The 25,510-nt window shown below is 36.8% G+C and overlaps 1 protein-coding gene across 3 annotated transcripts in view; it reads left to right on the plus strand.

Moving 5' to 3' along the window:
- LOC102928006 (vomeronasal type-2 receptor 116-like) overlaps positions 1 to 13,391 on the plus strand; it is a 33,788-nt gene extending 20,397 nt beyond the window's left edge. For 2 of the 3 annotated variants that reach the window (XM_076564305.1, XM_076564308.1), the window contains exons 5-6: positions 8,961 to 9,084; positions 12,487 to 13,391. In XM_076564305.1, coding sequence (XP_076420420.1) covers positions 8,961 to 9,084; positions 12,487 to 13,391 — 1,029 coding nt within the window. The remainder of the gene's footprint in view (positions 1 to 8,960; positions 9,085 to 12,486) is intronic. The other variant, XM_076564315.1, reaches the window with a different exon arrangement.
- Positions 13,392 to 25,510: the final 12,119 nt, after the last annotated feature.

Consider the following 25,510-nt stretch of genomic DNA (forward strand, 5'->3'; position numbering starts at 1 on the left):
TTAAATGGCAATCTTACCCAAAGCAATCTACAGATTCAATGCAATCCCCAACAAAATCCCAACACAATTCTTCACAGACCTGGGAAGGATAATACTTAACTTTATATGGAAAAACAAAAAACCCAGAATAGCTTAAAGAACCCTGTACAATAAAACAACCTCTGGAGGCATCATGATCCCTTACTTCAAGCTCTATTATAGAGCTACAGTTATAAAAACAGCTTGATACTGGCATAAAAACGGACATGTGGACTAATGTAACCGAAGTGAAGACTGTGACATTAATCCGCACACCTATGAACATGTGATTTTTTGCAAAGAAGCCAAAACTGTACAATTCAAAAAGAAAGCATCTTCAGCAAATGATGCTGGCATAACTGGATGTCAAAATGACTGCAGATAGATTCATATCTGTCACCATGCACAAAACTTATGTCCAAGTAGATCAAAGACCTCAACATTAATTCAGCTACTCTAAACCTTATAGAAGAGAAAGTAGGAATTAGTCTTGAACTCATTGGCCTAGGAGATCACTTCCTAAATATAACACCAGTAGCAAAGACACTGAGAGCAACCTTTAATAAATGGGACCTCTTGAAACTGAGAAGCTTTGTAGGGCAAAGGACACAGTCCATAAGACAAAACGACAGCCTAAAGAATGGGAAAAGATCTTCACCAACCCCACATTTGACAGAGAGTTGATATCCAGAATATATAAAGAACTTGAAAATTTAGACATCAAAATACCCAAGAGTCCAATTAAAAATGGGCTATAAAGCTAAACAGTGAATTCTCAACAGAAGAATCTCAAATGGCTGAAAGACATTTAAGGAATTGCTCAACATATTTAATCATCAGGGAAATGCAAATCAAAATGACTCTGAGATACCATCTTACACCTTTCAGAATGACTAAGATCAGAAATACTGAAGACAGCTTCTGTTGGAGAGGATGTGGAGTAATGGGAATACTCCTATACTGTTGGTGGGAATGAAAGCTTGTACAGCCACTTAAGAAATCAATATGGTGATTTCTTAGAAAATTGGGAATCAACCTCCCTCAATATCAACCTGCCAGCTATACCACTCTTGGCCATATACCCAAGGAATATTCAATCATACCACAAGGACACATGCTCAACTATGTTAATAGCAGCATTATTTGTAATAACCAGAACCTGGAAACAACCTAGATGCCCATCAACTGAAGAATGGATAAATAAAATGTGGTACAGATACACAATGGAGTTCTACTCAGCAGAGAAAAACAATGACATCATGAGGTTTGCAGGCACATGGATGGAACTAGAAAATATCATCCTGAGTGAAGTAACCCAGACTCAGAAAGACAAACATGGTATATACTCACTCATAAGTGGATACTAGATGTAAAGCAAAGGATAACCAGACTGCAACTCACAACTCCAGGGAGGCTGCCTAGTAAAGAGGACCCTAAGAAAGGTACAGGGTTTACCCAGTGACAGAGAAATGGAAGAGATCTACAGGAGCAAACTGGATGTGAGGGGAATAATGGAGGGCAATGGGGGGAGAAAGTGAGCTTGGGGGAATGGGAGGTCCCAGCTGGATCAGGAACAGAGTGGGAGAACAAGGAAAGATATGATGATAAATGACGACCCTATGGGAATAGGAAGAAGCAGAGTGCTAGAGAGGTCCCCAGAAATCCACAAAGATACCTCCACTATAGACTACTGGCAATGATCAAGAGAGTACCTGAGATGACCTACTCTGATGATGGGATGGCTGAGCACCCTAACTGTCATGATAAAACTCTCATCCAGTGACTGGTGGAAGCAGATGTAGAGATCCACAGCTAACCCCTAGGTAGAGCTCCAGGAGTCCAACCTGCAAGGGAGAGAGTAGGGATGATATGAGTAATAGATATCGATACCATGATTGGAAAAAGCACAGGGACAAATAGCCAAACTAGTGGAAACATACGAAGTGTGAACCAATAGCTAGGACCCCCATGGAACTGGACAAGGCTCTCTGAATAAGTGAGACAGTTGATGAGCCTGAACAGTTTAGGACCCCTTCCCCCCCACCACAGTGGGACTGGGTCCTCTCCTTGATGCATGAGCTGGCTTTTTGACACCTAGGGCCTTTTTGAGACACTTTGCTCAGCCTTGGTGTAGGGAGGAGGCGACTGAATCTGCCTCAACAGAATCTTCCAGGCTGGGCTGAATCCCCAGGGCAGACCTTGCCTTGGAGGAGGTGGGAATGGGGAGTGGGTTGGGAGGTTAGGTTGGTAGATGGGAGAAGGGAGGACAGGGGAATCCCTGGCTGATAGGTAAAATTAAATTAATTATAAAATATTTATTTATTTTATAAATAAATATTATTTTATAAAATAAAATTATTTATTTTATAACTATAAATAAAAATATTTATAAAAAGCACTTGGGGGCAGAGCCAGGTGGATCTTTGTGACTTCAAGGCCATCCTGGGCTATAGATTGAATTCCAAAGAAGGCTCAAGCTACACAGAGAAACCCTGTCTCGAAAAACCAAAATAAATAAAATAAAATAAAATAAAATAAAATAAATAAAAAATTAAAAAACCTCCATATACTCGGTATTTGCTATCCAGAGTCTAGGCATGGGGTCGCAGGGCTCTAGTGGCAGCACATCTTGTCTGTTCTGGGCCCTGGAGCTGTGGTAGCATCTGATGCCCTTGCAAGCTGCTGTGCCCCCTGCACTGACTCCCTGCATTTCTAGCATCCCAGGCAAGGGCTAGGCAATGATGGATCCATGGCGATGTTCACTCTGGACAGGCTGCTGCATTTCCAGAAAACCAAATAGGCAAAGTGAGCAGTGGACTTGGGGGCGTGGTAGACTGTGGTCAAGACGCAGTTCCAGTCATAGCCTTAAATATAAGTATGCTCAATGACATACTGAAAAAGGAATTCAAAGAATGATTATAACAATGTTCCAGAATGCCGAACAGGACACAAATCACCTTCAGGACAATGTAATGAGATTAAAAAACTTACATGCACAAAGGAACTGAGAGAACATATGACATATGCATTCCTAAATGTACAAAATTATGAAAACGTCAAACTAAAATATGCAAAGGAAATAAAATAAATCCAACATATCTCAGCAAAACTTTTCTCCAGAGGAATATTTAAAGTTAAAGTCAACTTGGCAGCCTTGAAGACCAGGCAGAAGAATTAGAAAACTGAAATTGTGACAAAGATAAAAACTAGGAAAAATGAAATATGTATAGTACCAGGGAGGGGGATACCATTAAACAATCAAATTTACAAACAATGGGCAGAAGAGAAGAAGAAGGACTCACAATGACATCAACAGTATATCCAGTAAAATACAATGGGAATTTTCCAAAATATAGTGAGACAGGTGGCCATCTTGAGGCAGGGCATTTAATATTGGAAAAGAACCTTCCTGTCACATATCTTACTTAAAATTTGATTTATACATATAAAAGAAGGAAATTAATGGTTGCAGAGAGGGAAACCCATTTCATAGAAAGGCCCCTTCTAGAAACAGCAGATTCCTTCATGAACTTTCTTAAAAGGGGAAAATAACAGTGATGTAATCCAAGCAGCTAAAGATGTACCCAACAAAGTTATTTATAGTCAAAGGAGGCTGTGAGTCTCTTCATGGGTATAAACTTGAGTGCGTCTGGAATTTATCAAAACCAAAAATGGAGGGCACACTTCAGAGATATTTTCACTTAACTTGAAGTAGAAAGATCAATTTGTTACCCAGATCTTTGATATAGGGAGATAGGCCTTATATTAGGTGATGGTGGTACATGCCTTTAATCTGAGCACTGGAGAGGCAGAGGCAGAGGGATCTTTGTGTTCTACGCCAGCCTCTTTTACAGAGAGAGCTCCAGGACAGCCAGAGCTACAATGAGGAACCATGTTTCTAAAACAAAACCCAAAAAAAGAAGAAAAAGGAAGTCATGCCTGTAATTGGCATTATTTATTTATTTATTTATTTATTTATTTATTTATTTATTTATTTATTTATTTATTTATTTATTTCCATCACAGGCAATTTATTTTGTTCTATTCATTCACAGTTAATACAGAAAATACTTGGAAACATTTCCATATAATGTTTGACACAGAAATCATCAAATAGAAGTATACAATGCTGACAGGAGGCAGTACATTTATAATTTATAACCCCAAATGTATTTATAAATTAGAAATGGAAAGATCTACAAATGAAATTATGAAGGTTCACCAAAGTCATTTAATCTGTCAGTTTCTCATTCATTTTTATGTCTTAATAATATTCTATTGTATGAATAAGCCACATTTTATTTCTCTCCAGTATTTGATAGCTATTTGAGTTGTTTTAGCTTTTTTACTATTAGCAACACACTGCTGTAAACCTTCATATACATGTTTCATAGGTGCACATTTTCAGTAGTTTGAGGTTATATTCCTAAGGGTAGAATTGTTGTGTAACAGAGTAACAATGTTTTGCATTTTGACCAACCACCAAACTGTTTTGCCAAAGTGGCACACCATTGTAATTGGCATCTTTTAACCTGGGAAAAGACACATCTTTTATCTGAATATTAAGTTGGAAAGACACAACTTTGAATTACATCATTTGATTTTGAAAATCTTCTGTTCTGGAAGCCTATATAAAGACATTTAAAAAGGAAACTTGTGTTCTTTGCTCTCTCTCATCTTTCTAGCAAGTCCATTTCTTCACTGGCATTAGAACCATCTATGGTATTTAAGTGTTTTCTGAAGATCAGCTCACACATTCCACATCATAGAATGAGAATTTTCTACATTTTGGATTGAAATTTATGCCTAGTGATGGCTAGATTAGCTAGATTGCATCCTAGAAGACTTTCTAATAAATTGTGTGAATCCATATATACTTATATGTGAGAGAGAAAGTCAGAGAAACAGAGTGAGGGAGACAGAGAGACAGAAAGATTCATTCTGTAAGTTCTTTAAGGACCTTTACAAATACTAAGACAGATCAATGTTCCATGATACACATGAATTTTAAGAATTCATAACCACTCTAACATTTTTATGGAAGACACTTGAAGAACTACTACACACTGAAAAGTAAGATAAATATGAGTGATCAAAGAAGAGAAAGACAGCAAGCATTACAACATCAGATAGAAAAAGAAATGTTATCAAACTGTATCAAATATTGCAATAACAAAAATGGACAATAATTAGCAAATTATTATACATACAAAATTAATGTCAATCTTCACATTCTCTAATCATAATACATGAACAAAAAGATTGTTTTGTCAAACCACCATTTCTTCTTTCTTCTAAAACAAACCTTACTTACAAATGTAGAATGATTACTTCTGTAAATATGGAGGGAAAGAATTTTAAATAAGTACAACAAAATAAAGTAAATGAGAGACTAAACACTTGGATAGACATGGTAGAAAAATTCTCAAATAAACACTGACTAATATAAGTCAACAACACAACAGAAAGTTCTGTCCCTGTGACAAATATATCTTCATTCCAGGGATACAGGGATGGTTCAGCATATGCAGGTGAGCTAAGTAAATGGGGCACATAAATAGATTCAAGCATAGGACTACATGATTATCCAAATATGTGCAGAATGTGCTCTTAACAAAGTCCCGCATCCAATCAGATTTAAAAGTTAAAAAAACAAAAACCTAACATAATAGAAGGAACACATCTTGACTTATTGAAGTTTTCTTTTTTATTAAATAATTTTCCCAGCCCAATCACATAAGAAGTTTTTCCTATGGCAATCTTATTGACAACATTATACTACAGGAAGAGAAACTCAAAGAATTTCAATAAGAGTCCTAGTGAGGCCAGGTGTATGTGGGGGTGCATGTCTATAATCAAACTCATGGATGGAGAGGCAGGCAAACCTTCTCAGTTTATGGCCAGTGCGGTGTACATAATGAGTCCAAGTGAGCTAGGGTTGCATACACAGACCCTCCCTCAAAAGAAATGAGCAAAAGTTAGACAGTGATAATTTATTCTAGTTACTTCCACTTGCTTTAAAATTTCATGATGTCATTGTTTTTTGCTGTTGAGTAATTATGTAAATGTATCACATTTCCTTTATCCATTCTTTGGATGAGGGCCATCATCCTGAGCGAGTTAGCCAAGACCCAGATTCAGAAACATGGTATGTGCTCACTCATTAACTGAGCATAAGATGGAAAGCACATGATAACACTCCACAGCCCCAGAGAAGCAAGTTAAAAAGGACACTAAGAGGGACACATGGATCACCCTAGGAGGGGAAATTGCTGGAATCTCCTGGATAAACTGAGCATTGGGGACATGAGGTTTTGTGGTGTCCCAGTTGAGGGAGGGATGGAGAGGGAGATTAAGGAATGATATATATTGAGAGAAGGGGTAATTATGGCATTATGAGGATAGGGAGAAACCTGGTACCAGAGAAACACCTAGGATTCTACAAGAATGGCCCAGCTAAGATTCTGAGAGAGGGTACCTGAATGGACCTTCTCCTATAATCATAATGGTGAGTTCCCTAATTGTATCATGGAGTCTTCATCTAGTAACTATGGAAGCAGATGATTAGATGCACAGCCAAGCACTGAGCCAAGCTCTGGGAGTCCAGTTGAATAAAGGAGAGATTATATGAACAAGTAGGGTCCAGATCATGACAGGACAACCCACAGAGACAGCTTACCAGAGTAGTGGAAGCTGAAGGAATGTAGACCAACAGCTAGGGAGCCTTCATGGGACTTACCTAATCCCTGTGCATGTGGGTAATAAATGTATAGCTTGGTCTGTTTGTATTCCCTTGCAGTGGGACCAAGTTCTGTCATTGGCACATAATCTGTCTTTTTAAAACCTATTCCCTATGGTGGGATTAATCATACAGTTTGATGAAGGTGGGTGGAGGTTGGTCCTTCCTCAACTTGGTATTCCATTTTATGTTGACTCCCATGGAAGGCCTTACCCTTTCTGAAGAGTGGGTTTTGTAGTAGAGAGGAATGGTGGAGAGGGAACTGGATAAGAGGAGGGAGGGGAAACTGTGGTTGGCAAATAAATTAAATAATTTAATGAAGAATAAAAAAGAAATTGGATGAGAAGATACATTTTCTCCACTCATCTTCAAAATAATCCTTAATATCGTAGCAAGTACAAAAAGAAATGGTAAACATGAAATACAGACACAAGGAAAGAAATGTGGCCACATGTAGCTTACACCTTAAATTCTAGCATTCGGGAGGCAGGAGAGGAAGATCTCTATGTGATCTTAGTTAATCTACTATATATAGTTAGTAGAGATATACCAACAATACATTGTGAAAACCTGTTTAAACAAAACCACAACAAAAAGGAATATTTGTAGTTAATCACATTGTGGAGAACATGAAAGAGCTCATGCATAGGAGACACTGTGGTTCTGACACAGAACTCAATACTCAACAAAGGATGGCATGTGGGCACCTGACCATCAGCAGCTGTGTTAAACAGTATATAGATACCTATTATCAGGTTTTTGATTGTATAACGCTTTTATATTTTAAACTTTAAGAAATCCTATAATTAACCTAAACTATCTAACCTTTATTCCAGTTCTCCAAATATTTGCAGTCATTATAAGGCCCTTTCACCTCAGGAAACATTCTACCTTTCAGTTCAATGCATATTAGTTTAACACTTTGTCACCCGAAATACACCAGTCTCTGCCTATTTAGCTGATATTCTCTTTACATTCTGCTTGTCATGGAGTCATGTTTGCTGTCAGAGATTTGAAGAGATATTTCCCATGTTTCTGATATCCATTTATCCTACTTTGTTGCACTGCTGCTATGATTAAACACTGACCATAAGCAAACTGAGGAGTAAGGGTTGATTAGGCTCATGGGTTACAGTAAAGGGAAGACAAAGCAAGGATCTGGATCCTTCAACTAAAGTATAGACCCTGAAGGAACATTGTCTACTGCTTTGCTCTGGTTGATTTCTCCTACAGCCCTGCCTAGGGACAGCACTACCCACAGTGGACTGGGAACTTATACATCAATTATGCAGAAATAAAATGCCTAAATAATATGATAGTTGGCTAGTTCAATGGAGAGAAATGTTTTAGTTACACTTACCTCTAACTTTTGTAATGTACTTTCTGTCAAGGTGAAATTAACTAGACAAATCACTTTGCAACCTCTATGGTGTTTGCCCACAGCAAAGAACCACTTCTTATTCCTAAATTTCTAAGATTGGGAAGCTACTCAACTTACATCAGATTGTTTCCATACATTTGCTTGTAGCATGAATCTTAAAAGTTTTTATTAATAAAATCAAACTTAAGGCCAGTTATTGGAGTGAACACTGGAAGATCAGAGAGACAAAAAAAGCCACAGCTAACCTCACCTGGCCAACTTCTCAGCTGATCTTGTTTCCTCAGACTGAAAGCCTGTGTGTCCTGATATCTGAACGGCTCTCATCTGAACTGTGCTGCTCAAAACCTAAAAGCTTAACCAGCCAAATGCTTAACCAGTCAAATGCTTCTTTTTCCTGATCCTCATGCCTTATATATCTATCTGCTTTCTACCACCATGCCCTGAGATTAAAGGCTTGCTTTCTGGGATTAACGGCTTGAGTAAACATGCTTGGCTGTATCCTTGAAGACATGGATTTCTGCCTAGCTCTGCCTCCCAAGTGCTGGGATTAAAGGCGAGTGCTACCACTGCCTATCCTCTATTTTTAGTATTGTGGATGTTCTGTCTCTGACACCAGATAAGTTTATTAGGGTGCACAATATTTTGGGGAACACAATACCACCACATTTGCTTGTTTGGCATTATAAAATATACTAAGTTTAATGTGGTCACTCATTTGGTATATATAAATAAGCTTATTGATATTTCATCATACTAATATAATTTTGTTATGGAAGAAGTAAGTAAAACTCCTGATATCATCATATGTCTAATTTTCCTCAGATGCCACCCTCTGTGTGCAGTGCTGATTGTGGTCCTGGATTCAGAAAATTCTTGCAGGAGGGAGTTGCAGCCTGCTGTTTTGATTGCATCCCCTGCCCAGAAAATGAAGTTTCTAATGAGACAAGTGAGTGTTTGCTGTTGAGATCAATCCTTCACATTGATCATCTTCTCCCAAACACACTGGGATGATCAAAGGTTCTAAAAGATGTCTGTAAAAATAAACCATATCACTTTCCCAAGTTAGTTGAGATAGGACTATGATAATTAACAATGTCACTTTAAGTAACATGTTATGCCATGACATACATCTTTGACTCATGGAAAATCCATGGTAGGTGGCCTATTCTCATAGAAATTTTGATAATCAAACCACAATGTGAGGGAATTCCATAGAAGGTCTTTCCTAGTGACTAATCTCCTTTGAAATTACAAGTAGATTAGATTCTAATGCTGAAACTTTATAAATATTTATTTTTTATATTTACATGTTTGTGTCACTACATAAGTTTATAAGTTGATAGGCACCATGAATGTGCAGGGAATCAATGGAGAACAGAATAGGGCTTCTGATCCCTTGAACAATGCTATGTGGGTTCAAGAAACCAAATATAAGCCCTCTGTCTCTGCAAGATTAATGAAGACTGGAAACAAATTCTTCGGAAATTATAAGAAACTGTTGAGTATGATACAAAGGATTTCAAGCTATATCCAGAGATTCCCCCTTTCAAAGTATCATTGTGATTTGAAATCTAGAGGAGTGTGGAGAATTGTTCCCACATAAAGTAGAAAATATGGAGTACTATAATCAGTATTTTTATATATAGCAGAGTTAATAAAGTAAAAAGTAGAAGACACAATGGTTTTGAATGATAGCAACTAGCTACAGTTATCCAAATGGTGTTGACACCTACATAGCCCATGTTAGTCAAATGATTATTTAGAGTTGATTATATAACAATGGCAGATACTTACGTTTTCTATCCTATTGCGTATCATCGTATATAATGAAAGTTATTAAAGAACATTTATGGCCAGTAAAACAGATCAGAAGTTAAATCCATTTCCACTAAAGCTGATGATGAGTTCATCCCTTGGACCCATGTAATAGAAAGATGGTGCCAAGTCTTAAATTTTGTGTTCTGATCCCTATGCATTTGCGCATACAATTTACCACAATTTACTTAAATCAACTCTAAAGAAATTGTTTTACATATGAAACATATAAGAATAAATGGTATTTACAATCATAAATACATCAAAAATTAAAGAAAATATTTTTATTATTTAATTATGTATATATATACATATATACTTATATATATGTGAAATGGGTGGTTATGTGTAAACAATTGCATGTGCATGTGAGAGGTATCCAAGGACCCTGTACTTAGAGTTACAGTCAGATGTGAGACACCTGACATGGGTCTTTAGACCTGAATTCAGTTCTTCTGCAAGAGCAGTATATTCTCTTAACTACTGAGAAAAATTTCTATTCCTTAAAAATATAACTAGGTACATGTGTCTATAAATGCATTGTTCTAGATAAAAAGACTTGAAACCTAGAAGTACATCATGACGCTATGCAATTGTCCAATGATTCAGAGCAATTTTACTTAAGTTTCTTAAACTTTCCATGGTGGAGACTGCAACTTATGGACAGGATATTATTCCTCCAAGCAAACCTCTGTCCTATCACTCTTGCTTGAGTGTTCTTTTATTATGACCATGGTATTTTATCAATATCTACTTAGCACTTTAGTAAACTCACAAAATCTGAGACTCTCATAGATGGAAATTAGTGAAAGAGGAAGAAAGGTGGTGGTCTGTTCCCAAAGGTGATAAAATCAGGAAGAAAGGCTTGTTAATGCTAAGTATATACAGAGGTTTCTGCCTTCAGTGGGGGTTAGTGTTTCTTATGAACAAGACTCTGGGACAAACTGTCACTACTTCCAGATAAGGACACAACTGGGGACAGATTTTTTTGATTTATTATTTTTGCATTTATAAACATAAAAATTATATTTATGTAACATACTTCTTTTACTCTCACCCTCCTGCTTCCCATATAAACTCAATCACTCTCATATTAGAGCTCTGTTGTTACTTTTGCATGTACAAACATACACATACACACACAACTTACTAATTATGAAGGAACTTTATTTACAATAAGCATGAAAATATGGCTCTAGCAAGCCCTACCTTTCTTCCCCATTCCCTTTCTTTGCCTTGCTAAAAAATCATGAGAATAAAGTGATAGTTTGAATGAAATTGGCCATATTTGAGGGTGTGGTCTTGTTGGAGAATGTGTGGTCTTATTGGGGGATTTGTGCCACTGTGGATGAAGACTTTGAGGCCTCTTATATGCTTAAGCCATACCAAGTGAGAGGTTTTTCTTCCTGTTGCCTATGGATTAAAGATGTAAAATATTCAGCTTCTTCTCCAGAACTTTGTTTGCATGCATAGCACCATGTCCCCTCATGATGATAATGGACTGTGCCTTTGAACTATAAGCCACTAAATCAAATGTTTTCCTTTGTAAGAGCTACTGAGGTCACGGTTCTCTTCACAGCAATAGAAATGCTAACTAAGGCTATTATATTCCTAAATCTAGTCACCAACGTCTATTCCCTTATTTGGGCACTTCCTCCTCCTGAGGCTGACAAATAATGTTCAGCATTCAAAGAATTGAAGTCCAGCTTCCAAAAACTCTGTTGTGTCTGTCCTAATTAAACTGTCCAATCAAAATTAAACACTTCAGCCTAACCAGAGATTTCCCTTTTATCTTTATAAGCTGTCATTTTCCAAGAGGCCATGTCTATGTCTTCTTTATCCAGAGCAGTTTTTTGTCCTCCATGGCCAAAAACTTCTTCCCCCTCTTTCTTATTGTTCTCCTCTTCTCCTTCATTCTGTATCTCCTGTTATTGTCTCCTATTCCCTTCTCATTATTCTTTGGGTCAAATAAATCTACCTTGTGTTGGCATGCCGTGTGTGAATTCTAAGTGTCCCTACAGATTATGTTTAGTATTTCTTCTATGTCAATGGGTTTGGTCTAGTAAATTCAAACTAGAAAAAATATCACAGAAAGTGTCCCAATAGAAGACAAAGGCCCCATCTACTATAGGAAGAACATAAATAAAAAGGCAGAAAGACATCAGGAGGCACTACAACCATGGGATCTGAGACTTTAAAATACACTCTGTGCAAAATAATGGTTACTGATTTTACCCTCTGTCAATTCACCAGTTTAAGTCATGTACTGAAAATATCTGTGCTTTCTGATAACATAACAAATGACATCATCAACACACCTTAAATTAGACAATACATGGTATGATGGTTTCATTCCCCATAAAGATAATGAATGAGCATTATGAAATGGAAGCATTGTTATTCAGCAATGTCCTTCCACTCCATCCTCAGAAACAAATGCAGATAGTGCAATGCTTCTTCAGCACATTCAATTGAAATATCCAGTCAATAAATGGCTAAAGCTGCATTAATCATACTTTCCTTTCTCCATCAGATGTGGAAAAATGTGTGAGGTGTCCAGAGGACCAGTATGGCAACAGAGAGCAGAACCAGTGCATTCCCAAATCTGTGGTCTTTCTGACCTATGAAGATCTCTTGGGAAAAACTCTTGCCTCAATAGCCTTGTGCTTGTCTGCATTCACAGTGCTTGTTCTTGTGGTCTTTGTCAAGCACCATGACACTCCCCTTGTGAAGGCAAACAACCAGAATCTTAGTTACATCTTGCTCATCTCACTCATGTTTTGTTTCTTGTGCCCCTTGCTCTTTATCGGCCATCCCAGCTCATCTACCTGTATTCTACAGCAAATCACATTTGGAGTTGTATTCACTGTGGCTATTTCCACTGTGCTGGCCAAAACAGTGACTGTGCTTTTGGCTTTCATAGTCATAGCCCCTAGAAGAAGGATGAGGTTCTTCATGATTTCAAGGGCACCCAACTACATCATTGCCATATGTACCCTTATCCAAATTATTGTCTGTGCAATATGGCTGCTAGTTTCTCCTCCCTCTATTGACATTGATGCACACTCTGAGTATGGTCAAATCATCATTGTGTGCAAGAAGGGCTCAGTTACCGCATTCTCCTGTGTCTTGGGATACCATGGCTCCCTTGCCTTAGGGAGCTTCATTGTGGCTTTCTTGGCCAGGAATCTCCCTGACAAATTTAATGAAGCCAAATTGCTGACCTTCAGCATGCTGTTGTTCTGCAGTGTGTGGATCACCTTTCTCCCTGTCTACCACAGCACCAAGGGCAAGGTCATGATGGTGGTAGAGGTCTTCTCCATTTTGTCCTCAAGTGCAGGTCTGCTGGGATGCATCTTTATCCCCAAGTGCTACGTAATTTTGTTCCAACCAGAGAGAAATTCTCTTCAAAAGTTAAGAGAGAAAACATCTTCCTAAACACTCATTTCATAAATTGTTACTGAAAAATATACTGATGGTACAGAAACACCTGTTGTGATACAATGCAAGATGTATGCATCAGCTATCAATTCTCATTGTTTCTTCTATAATGCCCAAAAATGTCATGTGTACTACTTTTCTGTACATTGTATCCTATAATCTTCCACTCCAACACTTATTTTCAAGACGTGGTTCCTGGAGATTAGTGCATAATGGATGTGTTCTTTTATTTCTCTAATACAAAATAATATTTGAAATAAACTCCAAGTAATTCTTTTGTTATCTGATTTAATGTGTGACTTTTAATGTAAGAGAAAAACTGAGAAAGTTTGTAGTAGAGGGAATGAATATTTGCAGACTAATTACCCCTTCTTGAGGTGACAAGAGACTGCTGTTGCATACTAGGAGTTAGAGGAGTAAAATTTAGGAGAAAGAAAGATGTTTTGTTATATAGATATAAATAATATTGTGAAAGATGGGGAGATGTATTAGCATTTAAAATCATGTACAGCTTTTTCAAAGAAGACCATTTCACTATCAAATCCATGCATATTAACATTCATAGGTACCTTTAACATGAGTCCCAATGGATCAGATGCCTTTTCTGTCTCTCAAGAACACCTACACACAGGTGTGCACATAAGAGCACACTCAAAAAGCACACATACACATAAGGGAAATTAAATGAAAAATTTAAAGTGAAGTTTACATAGCACTATAATGGAACACTGGCTTTTTTTCTTTCCCATTCATTGAAATAGATTTTCTTTCACATAATATCCCCTGATTATGGTTTCCTCTCCCAGATCCTTAAAGCTCTCCCAAGATCCTCCCCACATCCCTTCCTATCTGAATCCACCCCACTTCTATCTCTCACTGGAAAACAGTAAGGTTTCTAGGTGATAATAATAATAAAAAACATACTATGATAAAGAAAATCTAACACATTGGAATTGGTCAAAATCGGCAAACATAAGGAAAAGAGCCCAAGAGAAGGCATGAGAATTAAACACATGTGTTTGTACATTCAGGAATCCCCCAAATATCTTTTCTTGAACCATAACATATATGCAAGCAATGTGTAGTTTAAAAGTGAGCAGAAATTACATATATAAAGGTGTGAACATACACACACACAGACACACACACACACACACATATACACACACTCATAGCATGAAACACCTACAAAAGTGGAACAAAGTGGGAACTCTCACAATACTATGAGACAAGGACCTCCAAAAATGAGGTTGACTCAATTTTTTGTTCCCATCTAGTTCTGGGCATGCAGTCCACCCTAAAAAGTAGTTCACTTCCCTATTGAGACTCCTTTAATGGAAAGTAAATTCTCATTAGCTGGTGGTTTTCAGTTGGAGATCATTTCTGGTTTAGGGATGAGGCTTGTGATCACTTCTACTCCCAGGTCTGGGACCCCAAGTGGGAAAAGCCATGTTTGCACTGTTCCTGTTTCCTAGGTTTTATGATTAATTTATTTATCAATCCTGTTCATTTATAAGGATTTTTTCTTTGGTGTCCTCTGTCATGGTATCTGCTCCACCCATGAACTTGGGCTATACAGGCCAAAGGAGGCTGTGCTTCGTGCCATCATATGTGCCCTCTTAAAAGGAAAGGGAGAGGGGTCACATTCTTCTTCTTACTGGCTTGATCTGTTGGCTAGGTGCATTTGCTCACTTACAGAATAGAAAATGACTTGAGAAGTTTACTTGTGTCTGAATTAGTGAGTGTATTTCTAAATGTAAATCTTAATAAATCCATAGTACCCATTAAATGGACTCACATGCTTTGACATTAATAGTTCTCCATTCTGTCTGCCTCTTATCCTCTTGCTACATATGGGTCTATGTTATTTTCTGTGGCTTTTAGGGAGATATGTGAAGGAGGCAACCCTTTTAAACTTAGTTTTCTTCTTCTCACTATAATGTCTGGCTGTTGATTTCTGTTTGCTCTTTGTTCCTCTTTGCTGCAGAATGAAGATATTCTGAAGATGACTGAGCAAGATGTTGATCCATGAATGTAACACAATGCAATGCAATTACAAGATTTATTATTGTCTTTTTTAGAACACTAACATTTGGTTTTACTGTAAGTAAGGGTGGATCTAAACCCCAAAAGTAGAAACTTAAGCTTAATTAACACATCCACCAGGCCTTCTCAAACAGGTAATCTGGATGCTTAAGTCTGTTCTTAGTGAATCTGTGAAGTATCTCAAATAAGATACTTCCTCCATCCAGAGATTGTCCTGGATGGATGCTGCTAATGATGATAATTACAGAAAGGCCTTAAATTAGGGATACTGGCTGTGTTACTGCCCAGAAGTGTATCTACATATTCCATTACTAGAGGGGATATTGTGCCTAATAAATGATGGACATGCTACAACAACACATGAGAAATTCATAGCAGGAAATGGCTAATAATCAAAGGACAATATCACCAAGGCTCCTTGAGCCTTGGCTTGACCTTGGCTTCTTCCAGGTAGTAGCTTGTCATAATCAGCTGAAATCTTACTTCGTATTATTGCAGCTTGCAATAGTTCTGTTTTTTTCATTTAGCAAAGAAAAGTAGAATGTTTAATTCTCTCTAGGAAAGCAAAAAATGTGGATAAATTTAAATTTGGAGATGATTGGAAAAATGGTAATGGTTAATTAATATTGATATTTAATCAATATTTGTATCAATAATATATAATTATAATTAATTAAATATATTTATAATGAATTATCTCTATAGATAAAAAGCTGAGGATTAGTTTAACCATCTAATAGGTGTAGTCAAAAGTTTTCCTGTGTTCCAGCTGGCCAGCGGTTGGGACAAGTCTCTCCCACTTGCATCCCCCAAGTAAGCACATGGAAGCATATATATATATATATATATATATATATATATATATATATATATATATATATATTTAAAAGATTTATTTATTTATTGTGTATATAATGTTCTGCCTGCATGTATGCCTGCAGGTCAGAAGCGAAAACCAAATCTCACTATAAATGGTTGTGAAGCACCATGTGGTTGCTGGGAATTGAACTCAGGACATTTGGAAGAACAGCCAGTGCTCTTAACCACTGAGCCATCTCTCCTGCCCGGAAGCTTATATTAATTATAGCTTCTTGGTCATTAGCTCAGGCTTATCACTGACTTAACTCTTACAGTTTATTTAACCCATAATTCTTATCTATGTTTAGCCATATGGCTTGGTACCTTTTCTCAGTTCTGCTTTGTCATCTTGCTTTCCCTGTGTCTGACTGGTGACTCCTCACTCAGCCTACCTTTTCCCTGATTTCTCCTTGTTTGTTCATCCCACCCATATTACTTGCCCGGCTACTGTGCAATCAGCATTTTATTTATCAACCAATTAGAGCAACACACATCCACATCATACAGAATTACATTTCACAGCAAATAGGTGTAGTTGTATGTAATTAGAGTATCTCTGTCCCAAAAAGGGAGCAGAGAAGTAACATAAAAATCTATCATTAGTCAGTTTGACATAATATGGTACAGTGTGTCTAAATAATAAGATTCTGATTTATCAAACAGAAGTGGTTAATTTTAAATATTAAGTATATTTTTAGTTTCTGATTAGTGGTATTAATTTGGTTAATCTGTATTTTAATGAAGTATTGCTAGATTAAGAGTTACATGAGTTAGTCATGAGCAACTGTGGACTGCAGTTAAAGCTGACCTAATACTTCAAATTTATAATCAACACAATGGTAACCCATTTAACTTTGGGAGGGCTGTAATCACCTGTGTCATGGTATATACAGAAAGACATACAGAATAATTGTCACAAGCACATGAAGATTGTGTCTGATAGTACATACAATTCAGGATCATGGGCAGAGTTCATACAATTAATAATAAAACCTTAAAAAAGGCAATCTAGTCTCTTTGTGGGAAGGTTATGTAAGCAAAAAGGAAATGAAGGGGAGTGACATTTTGGGGCATGGAATTTGCTTATAGTTGCTTCATGCTGAAATAGGGCAAAGTTTGGAGTTGAGAAGGCTGGAACACAGTGGAAGCTCAGGGAAGAGTTGATGTTTTCACTTGTTGTCCATGCAGGCAGCAATTTGAATCAGTCTGTGCTTAGAGACAAACATGAGTGCAGAAGGACTCCTTGGTATGTGGGCTGGAGTGTGGGGTGCAGGGCTGCAGCTAGACAGCACACCAGTTGGCAAGATGTTGACAACCTTTAACTCTTTAAGTGACTAGATTCCTGCTGGAAACAAATATATATCAGTGGTAGAACATGCAGTCATGGAATTTTTAAGGAGGAACCTTTTTTTTCTATCAGTTTATTCCTAAAGCCAAGGTCTAAATATTAAGAATCTAGAAGTAAATTACAGCTTGTAGCCAGACTGGCACCTAGGAGTGCCTTTGTCCTGAAGTGGCCTGGCCATGTGGTGTGATCAAGTGATCCAGGATCCATAAAAGTGAGTCAGTGTCCTGTTAAAACATGCAACCATATTCTATTCCTGTCATTATTAAAACATCAGGACCTTCCAATTACCAGTGAGGAGGTCCAAGAGGCTCAAGTGTAACTTATGTGGAGAAGTGTCTGAGGAAAGAACTCGTATTGTCCTCAGATATATATTCATATGATTAAGATGGAACATGATTTAAGTTATGATGGGCAGATGAATATTAAAATCTTTACTTTGCAATTTGGATACTTGGGTGTTTAAAGTATGATGAGCTCTTTCTACCTTAGCTTGACCTTGGGGGTTATAAAGAATGCCTTAGTGGGAGATAGGAAAGGTAAGCACCAGTTCTCAAAAGTTCTTGAAGTGTAAGAAGGCTATTGTCCATTTTTAGAGCTCTAGGCATTCCTGTAAGGGCCTGAATGAAATAACAGCATATTTCTCCGTAGAAGGGAAAAGTTAGAATCTTTGCCACTTATCATAGTCTGCCAGTGAAACCATCCCACCAGGTCTGAGGCCCTCAGGGGTCATTTAAATATTTCCTTGCATTTTTTCTGGGAGCCTTTTGGGATTAAGATAGTCTGTTGCTTCTTTATCTAAGCTTGTAAACTGACTGGAGCTGACTGAAATGCCTCTTATCTCAAGACTGTGTCCTGTAAGCTCTATCAGAAGCTCCTTCTCTTTAGACATGTTCTGATTGATGGTTTGAAAAATATTCGTAGGGGAGTGGAGCAAGCTATTATTCAAACTACTCAACACTCCAGGAGGTACCATGTCCTTGGGGTCTGCAGCACCATTTGGTTAGGTCCACTTGGTAGCTGATGACCTCAGAAGTCATCTTTATGATCCTCCGGGAAACTGACTCTACTCTGAACAGCCTCTTCTAAGTGATTCCTCTCTCCCAGGATGTACTTGGGTAATTACTCTTCTAATTAGTATGGTTATCATGCCAAGCACCAGGTAATGACAGCTATTGGGGTCCAGCCCCTGAATTGCATTTACCCAGAGTTTCAGAAAAGATGCTACTGGTGGTGGATTAATGTGAGAGATTCTCTAATAAATCTATGTACACAGAGCTCTTTAGTCAACACACTTTATTCTTCTGAGTCAGATCTCTCTCTCTCTCCATGCCTTCCATTTGCTCTCTTACTTAGCTCCTTTATTGCCTAATAATCTCTACTTCGTTCTGCTGTTCCCTCTAAGAATATTAGTTCTGCCCCATCTTGGTCTTTCTCATCTCGTTCTTATCCATCTACTTCTTCCCCATCTGACTTCCTCATCTTCTATCTCTTGGGACATGAAGAAAAGTGGCTTCAAGAGGCAGGTTCATATCACTAAGTGCCTACATAAAAATGTTGGAGAGATCTCACCCTAACAACAACACAGCATACCTGGAAGCTCTAGAACAATAACAAAATGAAACAATGTAACCCAAGAGGAGTAGATAAAAAATTTAATCAATCTTACGGTTAAAGTCAATAAAATAGAAACAAAGTAATCTATACATAGAAAAAAAAAGGAATCAAAGAGTTAGTTCTTGGTGAAAATCAACAAGATAAACAAATCACTATCCACAATAAGTAAAAAACACAGAAATAAAATAGAGATTAAATAAATTCAGAAACTAAAAGTGGAAGAGAATAGACAATGAGGAAATCCAGAGAACCATAAGAAAATACTTTTAAAAACTGTGTTCCACCAAATTGGAAAATCTATAATAATCAGGCATTTTTCTCAAAATGTATCTCCTACAAAAGTTGACTCAAGATCATATACACAGTTTAAATAGACCTATAATCCCTAGTAAAATAGAAGCTGTCATTAAATGTTTCCAAACCAAAAAAAAAAAAAGCCCTGGGTCATAAAATATTATTGCAGACTTTCAAAGAAGAGCTATCACCAATACTCAAACATTTACTCCACAAAGCAAAAATAGAAGGAATATGCTCAATTCATTTCACAAGGCAGTTACCTTGATATGCAGATCTCCTAAATATCGAACAAAAAACCCCGAGAATTATAGTCCAATTTGCCTTATCAAAGTAGATGCAAAAATACTCAATAAAGTTCTTGCAAACCAAATCTAATAATGCATCAAAAATATCATCCAACATGAACAAGTCAGCCTCTTCCCAGAGATGGGGGGATGGTTCAATACAAGAAATCAACTAAAATAATCTATCACATAAACAAACTGAGAAAAAGGAAATAACATGATCATCCCATGAGATGAAGAAAAGCCCTTGAAAGAATACACCACCACATAGTTGTAAAAGTCATGGAGACAATTAGGGATAAATGGGACATACCTCTACGTGATTAATGCAATTTAAAGAAAGTCCATGGCCAACATTAAAATATTAGGAATGCTGACTTCTTCATAACCAGTGTTAGATTTTAACTTTAATTTTTTCAAATTTTGAAAGACAATGTGAGTATAAAAATACACTCAATCATTTTAGCTATATAAAGGGAAAACCATAGTGAAGATGGTATTTCACTATCATTGTGATAAATGGCGACTAAAATCTGACCTACAATAAATGAATGAGCATGTAGGAGTTGTGGGAATAACAGTGAATGTTTCTGGTGTGAGTTGAAGACTCTGGCTCCATTGTGGTAAGCACATATAGCTACTTCAGTCAGTAAATGTAGGAATATCTTATGGTCCATCCACACCTTTCATGAAACCTTCTGAAAATAAGTGAGTCATCATAGCACATATATATTTGTCTGCCCAGGTTTATTTCACTATTATTCAGAATATGCTAGATATGGAATCTGTCACAATGATTCTAAAAAGATGAGGAAATTAAAAAAAAAGATTTCAGCTAAAATTTTGTGATTTTATTTTCATATGTAAAAAGATTCACTATTATTTGCCATGCATGATTAGAATTTTGAAAGTGTTGTATCATGAATTACCACACTTAAATATACACACAATGATTTTTAACTAAACCATATAAATGGATTTTAGAGAAATTAAGACAAATTGATTTTATGTAATTCATAAATGATTGGAACCAAAGATAAAGTTAAAGTAAAAAGTATACTGAGTCCTGACTTCTCTTAGACCTATTATAATTCAGAGGAAATCCTCACCAGGTTTATTTACACATAATGAAGTTATCTGCAGCCTGGAAGAATTAAATGATGTCATTAGCAAGTATTAGGGACAAATTAGTAGGTATTCCATTTTATCTAAACAGACTCTGGAAATTCAGACTTTTCACAGATTCTAGATATAATTGTGTGTATCTCTGTGTCTATGTGTTTATGTGTATGTGATTGTGATTTTGTGTGTGCATGCACATGTTTTTGTGTGTGTGCATGTATGCAAACAATTTATACAGGGGCTGGAGAGATGGCTCAGAGGTTAAGAACACTGCCTGCTCTTCCAGAGGTCCTGAGTTCAATTCCCAGCAACCACATGGTGGCTCTCAACCATCTATAATAAGCTCTGGTGCCCTCTTCTGGCCTACAGGCATACATGCAGGCAGAACACTGTATACATAATAATAAATAAATGTTTAAAAAAATATTAAAAAAATAATTTATACAAAAAAGTAGGAGAGGTATTATGTAGATGTAATTCTAAAGAGTTTTATTATCCAAATAAATATTTAAAAGCCCAAGAGTTCAGAACACTAGCAAATAGCCTTTAGCTTACCAGTTGCTGCCATTCTTCCTCTGGGAGAGAGACGTTCTCCTGTGTGACCTGTCTTTTTATTGCCTTTATGTTCTACCTTCTCATTGGTTTTAACTCAACCACATGACTTTCTCATTACTGCCTGTCTATACAGACCTCCATTTTTCTGTGGTTGGTACTGGCATTAAAGGCGTGCATCATTAACCTGGCTGTGTCCTTGAACACACAGAGACTTTGCCTACCATGTGATTGGATTAAGGGCGTGTGCTACCAATGCCAAACTTCTGCTAAATGGCTTGCTATTAGCTCTGACTCCCAGACAACTTTATTTATTAACATACAAATAAAATCACATTTCAGCATAAATAAAATATCATCACATGTATTATTTGAGTATTTAAGGCCTAAGAAACTAAGGATGGGTTCCCATGGGAAACCAATATAAAGAAAATATCACACCGTCTCATTAATTTAATATGCACACATACAAACACACAAACATAAGAAAGTTAGAAGGAAACTGCTTAGACTGAGGAATAAAAGAGTATTAAGTTGAGCGTTAGATGTAGGCAAGAGTAGAGATAATACCACTGAAGGACACACGATACATGTGTGAATTGCCAGAATGAGGTATATTAAATAAAAAAAAATTATACACACAAAACAAAGCTGGATACCATGCTCAAACTGGACCACTGGAATTTTTATTTGCACTCTTCATGAAAGGTGATATTTCTCTGTCTTCCTATGAAATACTCTTCCTGTCACATTCCTCTATTTCCACATTTTAGACTCCCAGGATAGCTCATCACAAAACCAGAGGTCATACACTCTTTAAGTGTTTATTATTGAATAAAAAATAAGATCCAGATAAGAATAGCCATGTGTGCATCATCTCAAATACTAAATAAGACACATCACTAACCACAGCAAAGAAGTGCCCTACTTTTGTTCTGCTTACTCTGTAGTCCATATCCACTGAAGGATGATCGGCCCAGACTCATCAGAATGCCCTCACACTGGCAATGCAAGTTCTGGAATACAAACAATAATAGAAAACTAGGAAAATGTTATAAGAACACTTTACACATTAAACACAGGGCCACTTCTCATTTGTTATGTGCTTCTGAGTTACTCAAAAAAGTCTTCTTCACAGCATTTTCTAGATTGTAAAATGACCTAAAACAATGTAGGGAATCAAATATAAAGCAGAAGAAATGTGTCAACAGAAGAAATTATTCTATGAGAACTGAGGCTTGGGGACAAAGATGATGTTTCAGAAATCAAATATTTAAATTATCTACACTTTAATAATGAGTGGTGTGGAGGAGGAATGAGAGGTCTTATTTAGTGTTTGAAATGTAGGACAGAAGATCTCTATGGATCTTTTTGAATATTTAAAAACATTTTTGTAATGCTATAAATGTAACAGTGGCTCCATGATTAGCTGGATAGTATGAAAATTTCAGATTAAGGAAATTTTGGAATTTGGTCTGATTATTGGTTCTCAACACAGTGGAAGCACAGGATTTGGTTAGACATTAACTGTCACAGGTGTAGGTCCTGTGCATGCTGTGTGTAACTCAATAAACATCAAGCTGCTTTTGCCTACCAGGGATTTTGTGATAAAATTCCCAGTATGTAACCATGAATTCTGACTGTGAGTCCCTCCTGAACCATCCCTGCAGGTCTCAATGGGGATCATCCAATAAAATCTACTGACATCATTTCTAAAGTCACTAACATACACAGATTGTTCACGCAGTCCTGGGATCAAATTTTCCCAAACTGGCATCCTCCAAAGAGCCTTAATTTCCACAACTGTGAGTGATATCATGAAACTAGCTCAACTCTCCTCATATGTATTTAACAACCAAATTTAATCACATGGACATCAGATTCAGTGCCCCAGGGAAGAGAGTGTCCAAGATTCTCCAGAGGGGAGGGACCATCTGGAAAAAAAAGGAAACATGAATTCATAAGTAGCCTCTCCTTTGGCTTTTTTAACAAAGCAAAAGTAATATATGGGTGCCCATATAATGTGTTGATCTGAATAGCACTTCACAATGCAAACTGCCCAGGTGTCAAGTAAGACAAATATATTCACTTTGATTTTTCTGTTCTTCCTCTTGAACATTCCACTTCTTGTTACCAGGTTCATTCATCCCAGGTGCATTTGGGGAATGAAGCAGAATAAAGACAAAAATGGAGACCTGTTGGCAGGTTGTATCTTTTTCCTTAGGGCTGTGAAGGAGCATGTTGAGAAAGATTATTTCAACTATATTCTGAATACACAGTAAGTTTCTTTGTATCTTCTATGTAAATGTGTGAAGTGGGTGGGTAGGAAGATGAGAGTGAGAGCATTGCTTTGAATCTTTTGTACTCTTACCCAATCTGCACACCAAGAAACAACTCCAGATTCTTTTAGAGACTCAATGCTATTTTTCTTCTTTTACTTTTTCCAATGAGTATTTTGTTATTCTCCCAGTTAGCATCGTACTTATTAGGCTGAAAGCTGAACGAAAAAGGACTCTGTGTCTTGTCCATCACATATAGCCCTCCTTTTGACAGTTTCTACAGCACAGTAGCTGGTGATGTCTTACTGAAAGAAACCCCACACTATTCAAGGAGTATCATTCTAAGTGAGTGTAACGAAATGACTGTAAAATGAATTTGTGTTGACCCTGTGATCACTATTTAAATCCTAATGCATGTGCTAGGACTACTAATATTTGTAATATTTGTGGCCACCCTAGCTGCAGAGAATTTTTACATTGCTCTTCAGTTCCTCTCTCAGATGTTCTTCACGCAGTCACATTGTACCTTCTAAAGCTTCATCAAGAATAAAAGTGGAGACTTGTCCACCATGAACTTCACATGTGTTCCTGTTTACCCATACTTCACTTATAGACATGTGTAACACCTGACCTTTAATTTCATAGTGAAGTTCTTCCTTCTCATTATAGGCTACACAAGAAATGTGTGGACTATAAATGATATGTTTGCATTCTTTGAAATGTGAGGCTGTAGCTAAGAGTGGTGACTGCTTACTTTCTTTTTTTATTAATTAAGATATTTTTTATTCACTTTACATTCCAATCACAGATGCAACTTTTCCCTCATATGACTGCTTACTTTCATTGTCACTTGCCTGAGTGACTGCTGTGGCATGTGATACTTGGCTACACTTGAAAATAGTTACATACAAGCACATCTCTAACATTATTTAAGAAGCATGCATCTCTTCTATTTGTGTCTAAGGTGTTTATTCTCTGACACTTATATTTACCTCTTATGTTTCTCTTTTTCTAATTTTACTAGTTATAGCTGCATATTTTAACAATTTGGGCATAATATACATTTTGATTTAGTATATTATTGATTGTTGTTTTCAAACAAAGCACTTTAGTCCAGTAGGCAACAGTCACAGCTCAATTCATTGATGTTTCTTATTGTTTATTGTGCAGGAGTTGGTGTTTGAAATTCCTAAGTTATACTCTCAAATTCTGGGTTGACTGCTACTGAAAATTTCAATGACATTTTTCCATGTGGTAAGAAAGAATATTCTAAGATATTTTTTATTTTAAAAATGCATAGATAAACATTTGTATTCATTCATAAAGATACCACAGTGGTACAATTTCTAAGTGGAAAATAGATTGTATTTAACTGTGCGTAAATTGTTCAGAATGAAAGAATATGTTTGAGTTTGATGTTTATTGTTCAGATGATATGAAACAAGTAAGAAGATATGGGAGTTATTATTCTTCCCAGAATTACCAGAAACTTGGCTGATGCATCACATGCCATATGCTATAATTTCAAAAGGAATTCAAGATCAGGTTTATTGTTTAGTCAAGGACTGTGCCCTTGAATTTATCTTCTGAGCAAGCTAACAATGACAGAGGGGAGAGCCCTCTCTGTGGAAAATGCAATGTCCCATCTTTTTTATGGGAGATGCACTCTCATTAACTTTATGAAATCATTGGGCAGCATCTGTCATCATTGGGATA

This window comes from Peromyscus maniculatus, chromosome 1 (assembly GCF_049852395.1).
Source record: "Peromyscus maniculatus bairdii isolate BWxNUB_F1_BW_parent chromosome 1, HU_Pman_BW_mat_3.1, whole genome shotgun sequence".
Classification (NCBI taxonomy): domain Eukaryota; kingdom Metazoa; phylum Chordata; class Mammalia; order Rodentia; family Cricetidae; genus Peromyscus; species Peromyscus maniculatus.